This window comes from Salvelinus fontinalis, chromosome 35, assembly GCF_029448725.1.
Source record: "Salvelinus fontinalis isolate EN_2023a chromosome 35, ASM2944872v1, whole genome shotgun sequence".
Taxonomy (NCBI): domain Eukaryota; kingdom Metazoa; phylum Chordata; class Actinopteri; order Salmoniformes; family Salmonidae; genus Salvelinus; species Salvelinus fontinalis.
The window spans coordinates 19,013,180-19,033,805 of NC_074699.1; the positions used below are offsets into that span (position 1 = coordinate 19,013,180).

The 20,626-nt window shown below is 44.7% G+C and overlaps 1 protein-coding gene across 4 annotated transcripts in view; it reads left to right on the forward strand.

Moving 5' to 3' along the window:
- The first annotated feature begins 363 nt into the window (after positions 1-363).
- Positions 364-20,626, forward strand: part of LOC129834459 (F-actin-monooxygenase mical2b-like) — a 54,076-nt gene continuing 33,813 nt past the window's right edge. Inside the window, exons 1-2 of one of the 4 annotated variants that reach the window (XR_008756258.1) lie at positions 364-591; positions 17,859-18,239. Coding sequence is in view for 2 of the 4 variants with exons in the window: in XM_055899458.1 (XP_055755433.1) it covers positions 17,979-18,239 (261 nt within the window). In the remaining 2 variants the exon portion in view is untranslated. The remainder of the gene's footprint in view (positions 592-17,858; positions 18,240-20,626) is intronic. The other 3 variants (XR_008756259.1, XM_055899458.1, XM_055899459.1) reach the window with 3 other exon arrangements.

The window sequence follows — 20,626 nt, forward strand, 5'->3', positions numbered from 1 at the left end:
TGTTCTTGAAACATTATGCTGGACACTGAACAGCTGGATATATGTTTGTGCTAGAGCCTGTGCACGTGCCTCAATCACTTGCTGTATTTGAATTATTACAATGATATACATCATTATTTAGACTATATGCCGAAATTCCATTTGGTACATTTTTTTGCTGCTTAATTAGCAAAATACCCATTAAACTTAAATCCAGCTTTATTCTCCATAAAATAGAGTATACAACTATCTATGCTGTAATTTTTTGCACTGTGGCTACATGAGAACTATTTGTGTCTACAGTTGTAATGAAGCCTTTATAATTTAAATTTCGAGCACGGTGTATCAGAAGTTACCATTGGGTCTCGTAATCTCCTGCACCGCCCTCATACAATAGACGGGAGGTACTGTGGTGGTGAGACAGTGAGACAGTAATTTAGCCCAGTAGTAGTTTAGAATGAGTGACTGGAAGAGACACACCGACACATATAGCCAGCGCAAATTCTATTAGATACATTTTCTCTGACCGGTCATTGCGGTTTTAAATATACCTCTTCAATCAACTGCGAAGACTGGGCCAGTTGATTTATTTTTTCTCCTCTCTAAACTAAGGTAAGTCACACTTCCAATTACGCATGTTTCACAAATCAGTGACCGCTGGACAGATGTCTAGGCAATTGAGCAACATGACAGTTGAGTCTGAACACTGTGACATAGTTCATTCAAGGTTGTAAAATCGAATCTTATTTGAGGAATTGATTTCGTTTCTCCACTGTGGGATTTGTACATGTTCTTTGCTTTAGTATTTAAATACATTCATTCTGATAGGATTAGATACAGATTCCTGTACATACAGTAAGAGCCTGCGTGTCTGAACTGGATAATAAAACATCTGATTTGTCTCCATACTCTGATAAAATAGCTCTGTGCGTTCAACCATTATAATAATGATGTGTCTCCACCATAATCCAGGTTTAAAAGCCTTTATACTTGATGTTTCTGGCTGAGTTTTACAATGTTATAGGCTACTACCATGGCATGGTATTTTCTTTAAAGTTACATTAAGTTACATTATTTTGGATTCATTTATCAATTGAAATCAAGATTTATTTATATGACACATTTCAGACATGAATGCCACACAATGTGCTTCACAGGAAAAAACATAAATAAAAAACAATGAAAATAAGTACAGACATATTTAGTACACAACAAACATAAAAGGATAAAAAACTAAAGAATAACAATACAAACTGAAAGACTAAAAAAGCACCCCAAGGAAAAGCAAAGCTAAAAAGGTGTGTATTAAGATCTCTTTTAAATATGTTCAGTTTCGACCCCCCTCAGGTTCTCTGGCAGGCTATGCCTTTATTCTTGATGTATCTGGCTGAGTTTTACAATGGTATAGGCTTCCACCATGGCATGGTATTTTCTTTACATTGAGTTACATTAAGAGAAAGACAATGATTAAACAGTCATTTTTTGAGGGTTCATCACCCTTTTATCTAAGGAAAACTATACTATTATTTGATTGTTTTCTTAATCATAGTATATTGTAAAGGCTCCATTATGTTATATTTATATCAACAGATATTACTGTCTGCACAAGCCAGTGCGAATTTTCTCCCCCTGCAGCTCTTAGTAGTGAAATAGAGAGTTACACAACTTTACGGCCCTTTGCGTGTCGTTGGGGAGTGGGTGGGCACAAATACACTGTAACGGTCCTGACCTGTTTTATGTTGTTTTTTGTATGTGTTTAGGTCAGGGCATGTGTTTTGGGTGGGCAGTCTATGTTATCTGTTTCTATGTTGGTTTTGGTTGCCTCGTATGGCTCTTAATTAGAGGCAGGTGTTTTGCGTTCTCCTCTAATTAAGAGTCATATTTAGGTAGGGTGTTCTCACTGTTTGTTTGTGGGTGATTGTCTCCTGTGTCTGTGTCGATGTTACACCATACGGGATTGTTTCGGTTTGTTTCGTGCGTTTATGTAGTCTGTTCCTGTGTCAGCGTGCTTCGTGTATATGTAAGTTCGTTTGTTCAGGTCTGTCTACATCGTTTTGTTATTTTGTTAGTTATATCAAGTATAGTTCGTTTTCGTCTTTGTCTATTTTGTTTATTTAATAAATCATTATGTATTCACAACCTGCTGCGCCTTGGTTCGATCACTATTCCTCCTCTTCGTATGAAGAGAGAGAGGAACGCCGTAACAGAATCACCCACCATACCAGAGCCAAGCAGCGGAGTCAACGGAGTAAGGGACAGGAAAAGAAGGAGCAATGGACATGGGACGATATATTGGACGGAAAGGGTTGCTACACATGGGAGGAGATCCTGGCTGGTAGGGATCGCCTCCCATGGGAACAGCTGGAGGCACTGAGGAGAGCAGAGGCTACCGGAGAGAGGAACCGGAGCTATGAGGGAACGCGTCTGGCACGGAAGCCCAAAAAGCCCGTAAGTAACACCCAAAAATTTCTTGGGGGGGGGCTAGGAGGTAGTGGGCCAAGGGCAGGTAGGAGACCTGCGCCCACTTCCCAGGCTTACCGTGGAGAGCGGGAGTACGGGCAGGCGCCGTGTTACGCAGTAGAGCGCACGGTGTCTCCTGTACGAGTGCATAGCCCAGTGCGGGTTATTCCACCTCCCCGCACTGGTAGGGCTAGATTGGGTATTGAGCCAGGTGTCATGAGGCCGGCTCAACGCGTCTGGTCTCCAGTGCGTCTCCTTGGGCCGGCATACATGGCACCGGCCTTACGCATGGTTTCCCCGGTTCGCCTACATAGGCCGGTGCGGGTTATTCCACCTCCCCGCACTGGTCGGGCGACCGGGAGCATTCAACCAGGTAAGGTTGGGCAGGCTCAATGCTCAAGAGTGCCAGTACGCCTCCACGGTCCGGTATTTCCGGCGCCACCTCCCCGCCCCAGCCTAGTACCTACAGTGCCTACACTACGCACTAGGCTATCAGTGCGTCTCCTGAGCCCAGTTCCTCCTCCACGCACTCTCTCTGTAGTGCGTGTATCCAGTTCGGTGCCTCCAGTTCCGGCACCACGCACAAAGCCTCCTGTGCGTCTCCAGAGCCCTGAACACACTGTATCTTCTCCCCCTACTAATCCTGATGTGCTTGTCCTCAGCCCGGTGTCACCAGTGCCGGTACCTCGCATCAGGTATAGAGTGGGCTTTGAGAATACAGTGTGCCCTGTCCCTGCTCCCCGCACTAGTAGGAAGGTGCTTATCCTTAGCCCGGTGCCTCCAGTTCCGGCACCACGCACCAGGTGTACAGTGCGCCGTATCCGGCCAGAGCCATCCGTCTCCCCAGCGCCATCTGAGCCATCCGTCTCCCCAGCGCCATCTGAGCCATCCGTCTCCCCAGCGCCATCTGAGCCATCCGTCTCCCCAGCGCCGTCTGAGCCATCCGTCTCCCCAGCGCCGTCTGAGCCGTCCGTCTCCCCAGCGCCGTCTGAGCCGCCCGTCTGCCATGAGCCTGCAGAGCCGTCCGCCAGACAGGAGCCGCCAGAGCCGCCCGCCAGACAGGAGCCGCCAGAGCCGCCCGCCAGACAGGATCCGCCAGAGCCGCCAGCCAGACAGGATCCGCCAGAGCCGCCAACCAGACAGGATCCGCCAGAGCCGCCAACCAGACAGGATCCGCCAGAGCCGCCAACCAGACAGGATCCGCCAGAGCCGCCAACCAGACAGGATCCGCCAGAGCCGCCAACCAGACAGGATCCGCCAGAGCCGCCAACCAGACAGGATCCGCCAGAGCCGCCAACCAGACAGGATCCGCCAGAGCCGCCAACCAGACAGGATCCGCCAGAGCCGCCAACCAGACAGGATCCGCCAGAGCCGCCAACCAGACAGGATCCGCCAGAGCCGCCAACCAGACAGGATCCGCCAGAGCCGCCAACCAGACAGGATCCGCCAGAGCCGCCAGCGAGCCAAGAGCCGCCAGAGCCGCCAGAGAGCCATGAGCGTCGAGAGCCGTCAGAGAGCCATGAGCGTCGAGAGCCGTCAGAGAGCCATGAGCGTCGAGAGCCGTCAGAGAGCCATGAGCGTCGAGAGCCGTCAGAGAGCCATGAGCGTCGAGAGCCGTCAGAGAGCCATGAGCGTCGAGAGCCGTCAGAGAGCCATGAGCGTCGAGAGCCGTCAGAGAGCCATGAGCGTCGAGAGCCGTCAGAGAGCCATGAGCGTCGAGAGCCGTCAGAGAGCCATGAGCGTCGAGAGCCGTCAGAGAGCCATGAGCGTCGAGAGCCGTCAGAGAGCCATGAGCGTCGAGAGCCGTCAGAGAGCCATGAGCGTCGAGAGCCGTCAGAGAGCCATGAGCGTCGAGAGCCGTCAGAGAGCCATGAGCGTCGAGAGCCGTCAGAGAGCCATGAGCGTCGAGAGCCGTCAGAGAGCCATGAGCGTCGAGAGCCGTCAGAGAGCCATGAGCGTCGAGAGCCGTCAGAGAGCCATGAGCGTCGAGAGCCGTCAGAGAGCCATGAGCGTCGAGAGCCGTCAGAGAGCCATGAGCGTCGAGAGCCGTCAGAGAGCCATGAGCGTCGAGAGCCGTCAGAGAGCCATGAGCGTCGAGAGCCGTCAGAGAGCCATGAGCGTCGAGAGCCGTCAGCCCGCCATGAGCGTCGAGAGCCGTCAGCCCGCCATGAGCGTCGAGAGCCGTCAGCCCGCCATGAGCGTCGAGAGCCGTCAGCCCGCCATGAGCGTCGAGAGCCGTCAGCCCGCCATGAGCGTCGAGAGCCGTCAGCCCGCCATGAGCGTCGAGAGCCGTCAGCCCGCCATGAGCGTCGAGAGCCGTCAGCCCGCCATGAGCGTCGAGAGCCGTCAGCCCGCCATGAGCGTCGAGAGCCGTCAGCCCGCCATGAGCGTCGAGAGCCGTCAGCCCGCCATGAGCGTCGAGAGCCGTCAGCCCGCCATGAGCGTCGAGAGCCGTCAGCCCGCCATGAGCGTCGAGAGCCGTCAGCCCGCCATGAGCGTCGAGAGCCGTCAGCCCGCCATGAGCGTCGAGAGCCGTCAGCCCGCCATGAGCGTCGAGAGCCGTCAGCCCGCCATGAGCGTCGAGAGCCGTCAGCCCGCCATGAGCGTCGAGAGCCGCCAGCCCGCCATGAGCGTCGAGAGCCGTCAGCCCGCCATGAGCGTCGAGAGCCGTCAGCCTGCATAGACCTGCCAGAGTATATCAGCCGGGACCTGCCCCTTGTCCCGGTGTTGCCCCTTGTCCCGGTGCTGCCCCTTGTCCCGGTGCTGCCCCTTGTCCCGGTGCTGGCCGTTTATTTAGGGGATGTGAGTTTTAGGGGGGTCATTGGGAGGGGTAGACAGAAGCGGGGGGTGACTATGGTGGTGTGGGGACAGCGTCCAGAGCCGGAGCCACCACCGTGGTCAACTGCCCACCCAGACCCTCCCCTGGACTTTGTGCTGGTGCGCCCGGCGTTCGCACCTTGAGGGGGGGGTTCTGTAACGGTCCTGACCTGTTTTATGTTGTTTTTTGTATGTGTTTAGGTCAGGGCATGTGTTTTGGGTGGGCAGTCTATGTTATCTGTTTCTATGTTGGTTTTGGTTGCCTGGTATGGCTCTTAATTAGAGGCAGGTGTTTTGCGTTCTCCTCTAATTAAGAGTCATATTTAGGTAGGGTGTTCTCACTGTTTGTTTGTGGGTGATTGTCTCCTGTGTCTGTGTCGATGTTACACCATACGGGATTGTTTCGGTTTGTTTCGTGCGTTTATGTAGTCTGTTCCTATGTCAGCGTGCTTCGTGTATATGTAAGTTCGTTTGTTCAGGTCTGTCTACATCGTTTTGTTATTTTGTTAGTTATATCAAGTATAGTTCGTTTTCGTCTTTGTCTATTTTGTTTATTTAATAAATCATTATGTATTCACAACCTGCTGCGCCTTGGTTCGATCACTATTCCTCCTCTTCGTATGAAGAGAGAGAGGAACGCCGTAACATACACAGGGAGAGGAATTGTGACACTGTCTGTCTGCTTTAGCGCTGCTGTTTTTGTCAGATGAATTAATGTTCCCCTTTCATAAGAATTATGGGAAGTTCTAAGCTTACTCACTAACCTGTGTTTGATTTTGAGTTTGAACTTGTGGCTTTAAATAATACTGTACAGTAGGCTATATTTTTCTTTGTCCCAGGTGAGGCACATTAGTTACAGCACACATGGTCAGATGATCACAGATCCGTTTCAGAGACATCTGTAAGGTATTTAAATACAGTATATAATCTGTTATAAGCACACATTTTAGATGACTGAAATCTGGATGGAATTGTCAATTTTCATTTTGGTACTCTTGAAAGTGTACCTACAGTATGTGGGGGAATCTGTCTGATTATGTTTATCTCAGTCACTCTAGAAAACAGGCCACTGTGAGTATCTGGCCATGAGAGAGGAGCTGTGACTCAGTAAGTACATTTTGAGAAGGCAGCAGCAATCATACAGTCATGTAATTTTCCGCCCCCTCTTGAATGAGCAATAATTTCCTGTGCATCCTGTGCCGGTTGAAAACATGGCACGCTCTTCCTCACACTGCTGTAAGACTTAAAGTCCTGCTTTATTACTCTGTGATTCACTACCTTACTGATAAAGTATGTGTCAACATCTCAATACACTACATGTCTGTCTCTGAATCTGTCTCAGGTATTGGTTGTCCATGTGTGATTCAAGTACTCTGTTCTCCCTGGATTCGATAAATATTGCACACTCAAACAAAAAACGCAATACTTTTCTCCTTTCTTGCTGGAATTTCCTCAGGAATGTTCAATCTTGTTAGTATTTCTTGTGCTATAAAGCAACTGAAGTTAAGGAACAGTAAAACTAATATTGTTCAGTAAGATTTATACACTTGCTGTTAGCCATGGGAGTATACTCTTAGAACAAAAATGTTCTTTGGTCTACTGTATATAACTTTTAGGTGTTCCATATAAGAAGCAAGCGATAGAACCCTTTTTGGTTCTATATGGAACCTTTTCCCAAGACTATACAACATAAACAAATGTGATTACTTCAGTGCCAATGTTTTTGCGCAGTGTATACAACAGACATTAACAAATCAAAAGTTTATCTGTAGCGGTCCACTTCTGTCATTTTTCTTCTCTTGTTTTTAATCACCATACCTATGCTATCTGGAATAACAATAAATCATCAGGTTTGACTTGCTCTCCCCAAAAGCAGATTTCTAGAAAGATCACAAGGTTTTATATCAGTAGTGAATGTAGAGATCTAAAGATGCTGAAGGTTTATGGTCTCTCTAGACGTCACAGTTAGTCTAATTGAGGGGGTGGGTGTGTAAAGATCAAATCCACGCTGATTTAATACGTTTTAATGTGTCTTCATGAAAATTCCCAAATGTTAAAACTCAAGAGTTAGTGTGTTGCCAAAATATCTGAAATTGCCTCCCTGAGGGAGTTTCCCAATCTCAGCATGAACCTGTTCTTGTAATTTAGTCAAAATTGACTTAGATGGTAATGCTGCCAGCAGCCAGTTTCATCTTCTAAGTTTGTAATTAGTGGTTGTGTCGAGGCTTCAGGGGGGGACTGGGACAAAAATTCAGCCCTGGCATTTTAGCCACACCATTAGCCACACCAGCCCACATCCACATAATAATTCACATTTCCTGTTGCTGCAGGATACTTTCCCTGCTGTAGCAAACTGGCTCAAATTAAGATCGTACATCTGTGTGTCTCTGTTTTCTTCCTACCTCCACTGTACTCACCTCTGAGCTGTCTCTGCTAAGCCTCCTTTCCCACATCACTGGCACCAGAAGACCAGGGGACCCCACTGCCTGCGCTGGGCCCAGCAAGATCCTAGTTGTGAATGAATAAACACATGTATTAGATTTAAAAAAAATTGTGAATCTAATTGTATAACTGGTTTAACTAATATAACTGGTTTTAAATGAACCAAGCCTTTGGATTCAGAGCTATGTCACTCTCTCAGGGCACACTACAGTAAAGAAGACAAATAAGCTGAAGTCAGCAATACTTTTGTCTCTGTCAGTCAGCAGACAGCATTCCAAATGAGCAACGTATTCCAGCCTGACTGGTCTGTCTGTAGGCTTATTCACAATATCCCAGAGCAGAACTGTGTGAACTTTCTTCTTCCTCTTTGCATTATTTCCTTCCTAGAGCCACACTGTGGAAGTGAGCACATGTTTCCAGGCAACAGCTCCAGCACCAGGACAGAAAGAGGATGTGGGAGGTTGAGGCTCAGAAAGCAAATCACTTGCAGGATTTATGCATGGTTTAAATTAGTTGATCCTTTCAGTAGGATCCCGCTCTGCCAACTTAAACGACCACGGTCATCAGCAGGATATAAATCGCCACCTAGACTACATTAACAAGTTCCCCCTGGCTTGTACAAGCTCAGAAATCGGTCATTAAGGGAACTTAAAAGGAGTTTGTATGAAAGGCACAAGGCGATACCCAAATGCAGACACAGGAGGCAGATGGTTGGAGTCTTACAATGTTTATTAATCCAAAAGGGGAGGCAAGAGAATGGTCGTGGACAGGCAAAAAGGTCAAAAGCAGATCAGAGTCCAGGAGGTAGTGGCAGACAGGCTTGTGGTCAAGGCAGGCAGGTACCAAGTCCAGAAACAGGCAAGGGTCAAAACTGGGAGAACTAGAAAAAGGAGAATGCAAAAAGCAGGAGAACGGGGAAACCGCTGGTTGACTTGGAAACATACAAGACGAACTGGCACAGAGAGACAGGAAATACAGGGATAAATACACTGGGGAAAATAAGCGACACCTGGAGGGGGTGGAGACAATAACAGGAACAGGTGAAACAGATCAGGGTGTGACAGTTTGAGTCAGGCCTTGTGCTTTAACCTCCAGCAAAGGCAGTTTCACAGTGGCAGCTCTCCATCCCTTTGATCTGGACAGGAAAGCAGACGCACTCACATATCAGATGACCCAATAACACATCAGAGCTTTGTCACAAAAGTAAACATACCTTAATAGAAAATGACTCAAGTTAAAGTGAAAGTCACCCAGTAAAATAGTACTTGACTAAAAGTCTACAAGTATTTAATTTTAAATATACTTAAGTATCAAAAGTAAATGTAATTGCTCAAATATACTTAAGTAGCAAAAGTAAAAGCATAAATTATTTTAAATTCCTTACATAAAGCAAACCAGACTGCACTCTTTTCTTGTTTTTTAGACAGTGGCATACTCCAACACTCAGACACAATTTACAAACAAACATGTGTGTTTAGTGAGTCTATCAGATCAGAGGCAGTAGACATGACCAGGGATGTTCTCTTGATAAATGCATGAATTGGACCAATTTCCTGTCTTGGTTAGCATTGAAAATGCAATGAGTACCTTTGGGTGTCAGATAAAATGTATGGAGTAAAAAGTACATTATTTTCTTTAGGAATGTAGTGAAGTAAAAGTTAAAGTTGTCAAATATAAATAGTAAAGTAAAGTACAGATACCCCAAAAAACTACTTAAGTAGTACTTGAAAATATTTTTACTTAAGTACTTTACACCACTGGCTGGAGGCATGTCATGACTTTCTTTACCCTGAAATTACTGTAAGGATTAAAGTAGAATTGTGTTTACAGAGCAACAACCCCTAAGCACTCCATCATTGTGTCTATGATCACAATAAATGGTCATCAAATGTAATGGACATAGTCCAGCAGTCCTTTTTCTGAAGAGTGGCACAGATCCTTCAGGTCTGATGGAGCTGTTCTCTTTGTGGTCAACAACACAGTGTATTTATGTTTGTAGAGTGGTCTTATACAGATGTCAGGCTATCCTCCAGGACATGTGCTGTTTTCCTCTGGAACATGACACCTGTCTATTCTGAGCATGACATCCCTGAAAGCTGCCTTACCGGCTCCTCTATTCCTTCCCTGTGGTCACACACAGTCCTATAAACCCCTCGGTGCCATTCTGAGACATGGAACAGGATCTCTGGATCCATTTGCTTCTGCTGACTGACTGTCTGTCTGACTGTCTGACTGTCTGGGGGAATGTCAGTTACCAAAAAATCTGCCTTCAGTGTGCAGTCACTTCTCACCTTACGGGTCTTGATCTCAATCACATTGTGAGGATCTCATGTTACTGTATGGTATATTGGTGTAATGATTGCATTAAATATGTCATCAGTGTTTCCAAGATTTTTCAATGTTGATTTAAGAACATCAGAGCATTCTTTGTGTGGGATCTTTTTACATGGCGAGAGTTCACTGCGTTTGTCAGCTATTTGCTCATTTATTTGTGTGAAATAAAGAAAGGAATGTGGCGCTGGATAAGGTCAAACTATTGTGTGCCAAGTGGATTACATACTGTATGTCAAACTTCAAATAGCTGGACAGACATTATTTGTGTGCTTTGTGTGTCTGAAGTTTGTCCCGATAAATCTTTCTCCAAGTCCAAGAGGACATGTGGTTAACACACACTGCGTTGGTCAGACAGGCCTCCAGACAGCAGACGGCTGCTTCACCTCTCTAGTGCCTGCTTCTGTGTAAATGTATTATTTTCTCCTCTCTAGATGAATGACATTCACTGGGGCCGGCCAGATAACGCAGTGTTTTTAACCGTGTCCAAGACGCTCTCCTTTGTTTTGGCACCGCTGTCTGAAGACACAGCCAGATTTCTTAGAGTTGAGATAGTACAAGCGAGTTATGAGGGCTGGAGAGGGGCAAACTTGTTGGCGGGATGCTGGAACATATGTTTTCTTAGATTGTTGTCCAGCTCTGAGGCGTAATGTCTGCTTATCAGGGGTTGAGGGCTTACTTCCTGGTTTCCTTCAGTTCTCTCGGTAATTAACTGCATTACGTGTTATTCCCAGCCCTCCCATTGTTTTCCTTTGAGTCGTCAGCTTCCCATTGTCTTTTGATAGCTCGAGGCTGTGTGGAGCAATAACGATGGACATCAAGTCATTGTTTTGTGTTTTACTGGTCTAGCAGTATATACTATATTGCTCAGTTTCTATGGCCTTCGCTGATGTAGTAATGGGCACACTTATTAAGTTATTGGTCAGTGTTTACTGCCTTAGACCATGTATTGCCTGGTTGGTTGTTATTAGACCAAGTCTTAATACAACCTGACACTGGTGTTGTTATAAAAGTATGTGAGGTGTTAAGGTGACTTGGGTTTCTTCTCATGAAATGTGCTCCACTACCAGTCTCATTGCATGGAGCTGCATGTGTAACTGAGGGGGAATTTAAGTCACAGCTGATGGCTCATGTGGTATGGAAATGAAACCTATTTTGATTCTTATCAAGAATGTAAGCGCATGAGCAACCATGCTAATGAGAGTGTCGGTTATAACTCAAAATGAGTAAATGAAACATTCCAGAACATTGGTTAAACAGCTAGTGGTTAAATAATTGTTTTGGTCTCAGAGAAAATGTGCCGATTATTTACAGTATAATGCGTATACAGGTATGTGTGTGTTTGAGGGAGTGTGTGTCTCTGGCTAGCTCCCTGTAGCTGTTCTGCCTTGGCAGGCCAGCTGTAACAGGTACATACTTCACATCTCTGGAATTTCTCCTCTGGAAACTGATAGCATGTGCACTCATCCCTCTGAAAAATGCACTGGATTACCTGAGCTCAGAATAACCTTCAGGAGATATACTATATACTATAGCTCTGCCTCAGTTTTTGTATACTCTGTCAGAGTCATGAGTAAAGTGTCTTTAAATAACAAAGTTATGAGAACTATTCTCTAATACAATAACAGGTAACTGAGACAGCTGTGGTGTACTGTGAAAGCACCAGTGATGGGATGGTTTGTTTGATATAACAGGCATAAAATGAGTAGCTAGTGTTTGCAAATGGATTAGTCATTAGCCAAGTCATAGATGGGCAGATGTGATTTAAAAAACAGGTACGATTGTTAAAACCTGTACAGTATGGTGAAATTGAACGTCCAGGCTCTCATAAAAACAGCTTGGAATGGCCATTGATCCCAGCCGCGGTCTGCTCTTTGTCTCTCTCTCTCTCTCTCTCTCGCTCTTTCTCTCTCGCTCTCTTTTTTATACGTGTGTTTTTTACGGGTGTTCTGTGGGTTGGTGCTGTCTGCCTGCGGATTGCCTTTCCATGCTGTCAGATGGAGATCATGGGTGAGGTCATGGGATTCCATCTGGGACAATGTAGCTTCAGCTCTTCTAGCTGACCATACAGTGCCTTCGAAAGTATTCGAACCACTTGACTTTTTCCACATTTTGTTATGTTACAGCCTTATTCTAAAATGTATTAAATAATTTTTTTCCCTCATCAATCTACACACAATACCCCATAATGACAAAGCAAAAACAGGTTGAAAGGTTTGCTAATTTATTCCAAATAAAAAACTTAAATATCACGTTTACATAAGTATTCAGACACTTTACTCAGTACTTTGTTGAAGCACCTTTGGCAGTGATTACAGCATTGAGTCTTCTTGGGTATGACGCTGCAAGCTTGGCACACCTTTATTTGGGGAGTTTCTCCCATTCATCTCTGCAGATCCTCTCAAGCTCTGTCAGGTTGGATGGGGAAGGTTGCTGCACAGCTATTTTCAGGTCTCTGCAGAGATGTTCGATCCGGTTCAAGTCCGGGCTCTGGCTGGGCCACTCAAGGACATTCAGAGACTTGACTTGTCCCGAAGCCACTCCTGCATTGTCTTGGCTGTGTGCTTATGGTCGTTGTCCTGTTGGAAGGTGAACCTTCACCCCAGTCTGAGGTCCTGAGCGCTCTGGTGCCGGTTTTCATCAAGGATCTCTCTGTACTTTGGATCGTTCATCTTTGCCTCGATCCTGACTAGTCTACCAGTCCCTGCCGCTGAAAAACATCCCCACAGCATGATTCTGCCACCACCATGCTTCACCGTAGGGATGGTGCCAGGTTTCCTCCAGATGTGATGCTTTCCGGCCAAAGAGTTCAATCTTGGTTTCATTAGAGCAGAGAATCTTGTTTCTCATGGTCTGAGAGTGTTTAGGTGCCTTTTGGCAAACTCCAAGCGGGCTGTCATGTGCCTTTTACTGAGGAGCAGGTTCCGTCTGGCCACTCTACCATAAAGGCCTGATTGGTGGAGTGCTGCTGAGATGGTTGTCCTGCTGGAAGGTTCTCCCATCTCCACAGAGGAACTCTAGAGCTGTGTCATTGACCATCAGGTTCTTGGTCACCTCACCTGACCAAGGCCCTTCTCCCCCGGTTACTCAGTTTGGCCAGGTGGCCAGCTCTAGGAAGAGTCTTGGTAGTTCCAAACATTTTTCGTTTAAGAAGGATGGAAGACACTGTGTTCTTGGGGACCTTCAATGCTGCATACATTATTTGGTACTCTTCCCCAGATCTGTGCCCTGATACAATCCTGTCTTGGTGCTATACGGACAATTCCTTTGACCTCATGGCTTGGTATTTGCTCTAACATGCACTGTCAACTGTGGGACCTTATATAGACAGGTGTGTGGCTTTCCAAATCATGTCCAATCAATTGAATTTACCACAGGTGGACTCCAATCAAGTTGTAGAAACATCTCAAGAATGATCAATGGAAACAGAATGCACCTTAGCTCAATTTCGAGTCTCATAGCAAAGGGTCTGAATACTGTAAATAACGTATTTCTGTTATCTATTTTTTATAAATTTGTAAACATTTGTAAAAAACTGTTTTCAGTTTGTCATTATGGGGTATTGTGTGTAGATTGATGAGGGGAAAGCATTTATTTAGTCAATTTCAGAATAAGACTGTAACGTAACAAAATGTGGAAAAAGTCAAGGGGTCTGAATACTTTCCAAAGGCGCTGTGAGGGCAGTGTGTGCTACCTTTCATTAACCAACACAGAAAGACCTCTCCAGCAGGTCTTTATACTGTAGCTTTTTTAAAAACAATTTGTGAAGCTTGGAGCACAAACCTCTGGTTGTATTTAAACTTTCCAAGCAGAAGTTGTAGTTACTGTATGTCTTAGTTGGAAATGGTCTGATATTGTGATAGCCGCATATTAAAATTGCTTCCTGAAATGTTGCTTTGGGAGTACAACTACTTGTTAGTGGTAGACCAAGCGGTTGTTTACTGTAGTTCAACAGAAGTCCTTATGTTTTTTGTTATGAAATCTATACAGAAAAAACAGTTGCAAATACCATCATGTTGTCACATCTAACTTGTCCAAGAGAACAAAGCAGGCCTTTCAGGATTTTCTCACCATTTGCTGTTATTTCAACAATGGTGTGAATGGAGATGTTGTGTTGTACCATAACTTGCATGGTAAGGGGAACACGCTTACCCTACAGATGCATAATAATACATCCTTTGCGTAAACAAATTACCCTGCCCCAAGCTAATTAAAGCACCTGTATGCTATGCTGAGCCCCTCCCAGCCCTCTCTCAGCACTCATGAACTTTACATCACCAAAACACACTGATAACAGCCTACAGAATGGGCACAGAGTCATGAGCACGTCATTGGATATCTGTGGTTGAACCATTGACAGAGCTCGGTAGGCGTTGCCTCTGGTTCCTTGTTGATAGAGCAGTTCAGTGCTATGTGAGGCATGCAGCGTTGGAATGCAGTCTGGGGCTTGGCTGTCTCCAGAGCGAGGCCTGTAGGGTTTTGTGTCTGACACTGGGGCAGGAGCCGGGGGTCACTATGTTGTGTGTGTATCAGCCTGGGGGACAGAAGTTGACACCCCTCCCACATTGTCCTCAATACGAGCTGGCATCCCATTATCCAGGATGAATGACTGTAAGGCAAAGAAACAACAACAGCGAACAGGATGCAACATATACAGCTAGTTTGGGTCAAACAGGATTCTGTAAGATAGAATGATTTTGTTTGTATGAGAACTGGCATGTTTTCAGTGACCACAAATAGTGCTCATGTTCCAGGGAAAATCCTTTCAGACTGTATTTTGTTATTTTTTTAATTAGCCCACTGTAATACAGTCCCAAAATGCATCATCATGAGTGACACTTTGCTTCTTGAAAATACTATATCTTGAAAACTCGACTGCTGACATGCAAAACATTTTGAGACTGTATCAACTGTGGACTAATACCTAAAGATTTTTCCTTTAAGTATGCCTATTTAGAGTTTCCAAAATGCATCACTGAAAGCTGTCTGAGAACCAAGACTTGGTTCAAGGACTTGACAACAGAAGACAAGTCTCATGTATCTTTGCTCCAAGCTAACACCTCCCATATGGAGTTGCTTATCATGTGGTATATCGATCTCTCAACAGATGGCATATCGATCTCTCAACACCTGCTGCACAGTGGAAGAGGAGAGGTGGTGTCACTCAGCCCAACTCCAGTAGGCAGCAGAGCAGATACACTACATGACCCTTTGCTGCTATAACAGCCTCCACTCTTCTGGGAAGGCTTTCCACTAGATGTTGGAACATTGCTGTGGGCACTTGCTTCCATTCAGTCACAAGAGCATAAGTGAGGTTGGGCACTGATGTTGGGCGATTAGGCCTGGCTTGCAGTCGGCGTTCCAAGTCATCCCAAAGGTGTTCGATAGTGTTTAGGTCAGAACTTTGTGCAGGCCAGTCAAGCTCTTCCACACCGATCTCGACATTTCTGTATGGACCTCGCTTTGTGCACGGGGGCATTGTCATGCTGAAACAGGAAAGGCCCTTCCCCAAACTGTTGCCACAAAGTTGGAAGCACAGAATTGTCTAGAATGTTATTGTATGATGTAACGTTAAGATTTCCCTTCACTGGAACTAAGGTCTAGCCGGAACCATAAAAAACAGCCCCAGACCATTATTCCTCCTCCACCAAACTTTACAGTTGGCACTATGCATTCGGGCAGTTGAGAGTTCTCCTGGCATCCCCCAAACCTAGATTCGTCCGTCGGACTGCCAGATGGTGAAGCGTGATTCATCACTCCAGAGAATGCGATTACACTGCTCCAGAGTAGTGAGCTTTTCACCACTCCAGCCAACGCTTGGCATTGTGCATGGTGATCTTAGGCTTGTGTGTGGCTGCTCAGCCATGGAAAGCCATTTCATGAAGCTCCCGACGAACAATTCTTGTGCTGACTTTGCTTCCAGAGGCAGTTTGGAACTAGTGAAGCTACGCGCTTTAACAGTTGGCAGTCCCGTTCTGTGAGCTTGTGTGACCTACCACTTCGCGGCTGAGTTGTTGTTGCTACTGGACGTTTCCACTTCACAATAACAGCACTTACAGTTTACCGGGGCAGCTCCAGCAGGGCAGAAATTTGACGAACTGACTTGTTGGAAAGGTGGCATCCTATGACGATGCCAGGTTGAATGTCACTCAGCTCTTCAGTACAGGCCATTCTACTGCCAATGTTTGTCTATATGGTGTGTGAGGGTATTGCTACAAGTAAAAGTAAGCATATGTAAGCCTCATTCATAATTAATGAAGAGTTTTCGGTCTCTCAGTTAAGGTGTGGCCTGAGTACCACCCTGGCCACTCAATGATACAGAGAGGTTGTCCTCAAACTAATATTCTGTTTCACTTTTATCCTTCGGACCTGTCGAGACATCAATATTATCAATGGCTTTGAAATCCTATAGGGGAGCGGAAAAAAAAAACACAACTCTCAACATGGTCTCACAGCATTTCGTATTATTCTGTAAGTAAAATTCGAGACATTACATTTAGTATGTGTTACGTTTCATATGGTATGTATTCATTTGTGGATGTTGTATGATATGTTATGAATGACAATTTGTATGATAAGTTACGTATTGCAATTTGTACAATACGTTATGAATTTGCAAAACTTACAATATGTTACGCATTTGCAAAACCTCTAATATGTTACAAATTCACATTTGTTTTGGCTAACATTAGCTAGGTGGCTAATGCTAACATTCGTTTTTTAGGGGTTAGAGTTAAGGTAAGGAATTAGGTTAGGGTTAGGGTTAGCTAAAAGAGTTAAGGTTAGGAAAAGAGTTAGCTAAAATGCTAAGTAATTGCAAAGTTCCTAAAAAGTAGTAAGTAGTTGCAAAGTTGCTAATTAGTGCATATCACTCATACTAATTTGAGTGTCCCGGATGTACATTTACTATGTAATGTAGACCTATGAGACTAGTCTACAACTCTAGGTAGTATATCCAGGGGTATGTGTCCCCCTTCTGCGGATGAAAAAAATGAACCTCTGTCCAGTTTTCAGCCGCAAGACAAGCACTTTTTTCTCCCTGCTTAGCAGTATGTCCGTGTCCACTAGTGCCAAGTCAGTGATGTGCAAACAGGCATGGGCCGAACTGTCTGACCTCACTGAGCTGTCTGGTATTTTTATCCATAGATTTGGTCATTAGAATGAAATGCACTGTACTTTGTAAATGGAAGCCATGATTCATTAATGTGTTGATATTCTCTGTGTTACTGTATTTCATTTAGTTCATAGAAATGTTTTGAAACACGTTTCTATTTTGAGCTTTTGAACTTTGCCATTGACTTTTGGAAATGTGCACTCTTCCACAGTCCATTGTTGACCAGAAATGAAGACAATCATTATCCCAGGATCTATCTAGAAACAATCAGTTAGTATGGCATGCTGTATTAGTTTGTCAGAAAATAAAAATGCTTTCTTTGCGAGCTCAAACACATCTATTCTTACACTGGAAATATAAGTCAGTGATTTGAAGTAAAATAAATGCAATGAAACCAGTTCTGTAGAAAATCAGTGATTGTTGCAGGCTGGTTAATTGACTGTCTCCCTAATTGTCTTCCCCATGCCCTAAAGGAACTTGTCTATTCCCTCTGTGATTATTCTGAAGAAGGCCATTGAAGGCCGAAACGTCAACCATTAAAACTTGCATAATAAAACTAAGAATGGTTAGCGAGGGTTATGCCTTTTCCTGTCCAAAATTTGACTGTTTAATTTTTTCCCCAGTGTTCCATAAAGTTCCATCTGTTAAGGATTCTACACTTCTAAAGGCCGTGCAATGACATCAGACTCAATATGTTTTCTCTGTACCTCCTCAGATTGGGCATGACCATGGGGGCCAGGCTGTGGGTGTAGCCACTGAGACAGCTGGGGGAGAGCGAGAGAGGAGGAAAGGCAAACTAGCACCAGCCAAGCACCCTGCACTCCTCCTGGGAAAGATGGGGGAGACAGAGGAGGAGAAGGACCAGGCAGGGAAGCTGTTTGAGAACTTCATCCAGGCCTCCACCTGTAAGGGCACCCTGCAGTCCTTCAACCTCCTGTGCAGGCTGCTGGATCTAGACCCTCAGGACCATGAGACATTCTACTGTAGTCTGAAGACCAGGCTCACCTCCTGGAGGGCCAAAGCCCTCTGGACCAAGCTGGACAAGAGAACCTGCCACAAGGAGTACAAGAAGGGCCAGGCCTGTGTGGGCACCAAGGTAAGCTAACAGGCACTCACCATGACATTCGAAGGACACTTGCTTTGCATCATACAGAGGTGTTGTATATACCTCTGGTGTTATTTTATTTTAAAAGTAGAACATTTGCAGCCATCCACTTCCTTATGTCTGAAACACAGGCTTCTAGCGAGGGCAATTTTGGGGCTTCACCATGTTTCATTGAAATGTACAGCTGTGTGTCATCCGCATAGCAGTGAAAGTTAACATTATGTTTTCGAATGACATCCCCAAGAGGTAAAATATATAGTGAAAGCAATTGTGGTCCTAAAACGGAACCTTGAGGAACACCGAAATGTACAGTTGATTTGTCAGAGGACAAACCATTCACAGAGACAAACTGATATCTTTCCGACAGATAAGATCTAAACCAGGCCAGAACTTGTCCATGTAGACCAATTTGGGTTTCCAATCTCTCCAAAAGAATGTGGTGATCGATGGTATCAAAAGCAGCACTAAGGTCTAGGAGCACGAGGACAGATGCAGAGCCTCGGTATGACGCCATTAAAAGGTCATTTACCACCTTCACAAGTGCAGTCTCAGTGCTATGATGGGGTCTAAAACCAGACTGAAGCATTTCGTGTACATTGTTTGTCTTAAGGAAGGCAGTGAGTTGCTGCGCAACAGCCTGTTCTAAAATGTTTGAGAGGAATGGAAGATTCGATATTGGCCGATAGTTTTTTAGATTTTCTGGGTCAAGGTTTGGCTTTTTCAAGAGAGGCTTTATTACTGCCACTTTTAGTGAGTTTGGTACACATCCGGTGGATAGAGAGCCGTTTATTATGTTCAACATAGGAGGGCCAAGCACAGGAAGCAGCTCTTTCAGTAGTTTAGTTGGAATAGGGTCCAGTATGCAGCTTGAAGGTTTAGAGGCCATGATTATTTTCATCATTGTGTCAAGAGATATAGTACTAAAACACTTGAGTGTCCCTCTTGATCCTAGGTCCTGGCAGAGTTGTGCAGACTCAGGACAACTGAGCTTTGGAGGAATACGCAGATTTAAAGAGGAGTCCGTAATTTGCTTTCTAATGATCATGATCTTTTCCTCAAAGAAATTCATGAATTTATTACTGCTGAAGTGAAAGCTATCCTCTCTTGGGGAATGCTGCTTTTTTGTTAGCTTTGCGACAGTATCAAAAAGACATTTCGGATTGTTCTTATTTTCCTCAATTAAGTTGGAAAAATAGGATGATCGAGCAGCAGTGAGGGCTCTTCGATACTGCATGGTACTGTCTTTCCAATCTAGTCGGAAGTCTTCCAGTTGGGTGTGGCGCCATTTCCGTTCCAATTTTCTGGAAGCTTGCATCAGAACTCGGGTATTTTCTGTATACCAGGGAGCTAGTTTCTTATGACAAATGTTTTTTAGTTTTTAGGGTTGCAACTGCATCTAGGGTATTGCGCAGGGTTAAATTGAGTTCCTCAGTTAGGCGGTTAACTTCTTCTGGCTGCAAGCCCGAGGCCGGCCACAATATGACAACAGCCACTTCAAGTGCAGGGCGCGAAATTCAAAATATATTTTTTAGAAATATTTAACTTTCACACATTAACAAGTCCAATACAGCAAATGAAAGGTAAACATCTTGTGAATCCAGCCAACATGTCCGATTTTTAAAATGTTTTACAGCGAAAACAGCACGTATATTTATGTTAGCTCACCACCAAATACAAAAAAGGACAGACATTTTTCACAGCACAGGTAGCATGCACAAAGCCAACCTAACTAACCAAGAACCAACCAAACTAACCAACAAACAACTTCATCAGATGACAGTCTTATAACATGTTATTCAATAAATCTATGTTTTGTTCGAAAAATGTGCATATTTCAGGTATAAATCATAGTTTACATTGCAGCTACAATCAGAAATTGCACCGAAAGCAGACAGAATAATTACAGACACCAACGTCAAATACCTAAATACTCATCATAAAACATTTCTGAAAAATACATAGTGTACAGCAAATGAAAGACAGGCATCTTGTGATTCCAGCCAATATTTCCGATTTCTTAAGTGTTTTACAGCGAAAACACAATATAGCGTTATATTAGCTTACCACAATAGCCAGAAACACAAGCCCTTCCCCAGTAGCAAAAGTTAGCGATCGTAACAAACCAGAAAAAGATATATAATTTTTGACTAACCTTGATAAGCTTCATCAGATGACAGTCCTTTAACATCAGGTTATACATACACTTATGTTTTGTTCGAAAATGTGCATATTTAGAGCTGAAATCAGTGGTTATACATTGTGCTAACGTAGCATCTTTTTCCCACAACGTCCGGATATTTTTCTGACACTTTTTCTGACACACATATTCTGACCAAATAACTATTCATAAACATAACTAAAAAATACATGTTTTATAG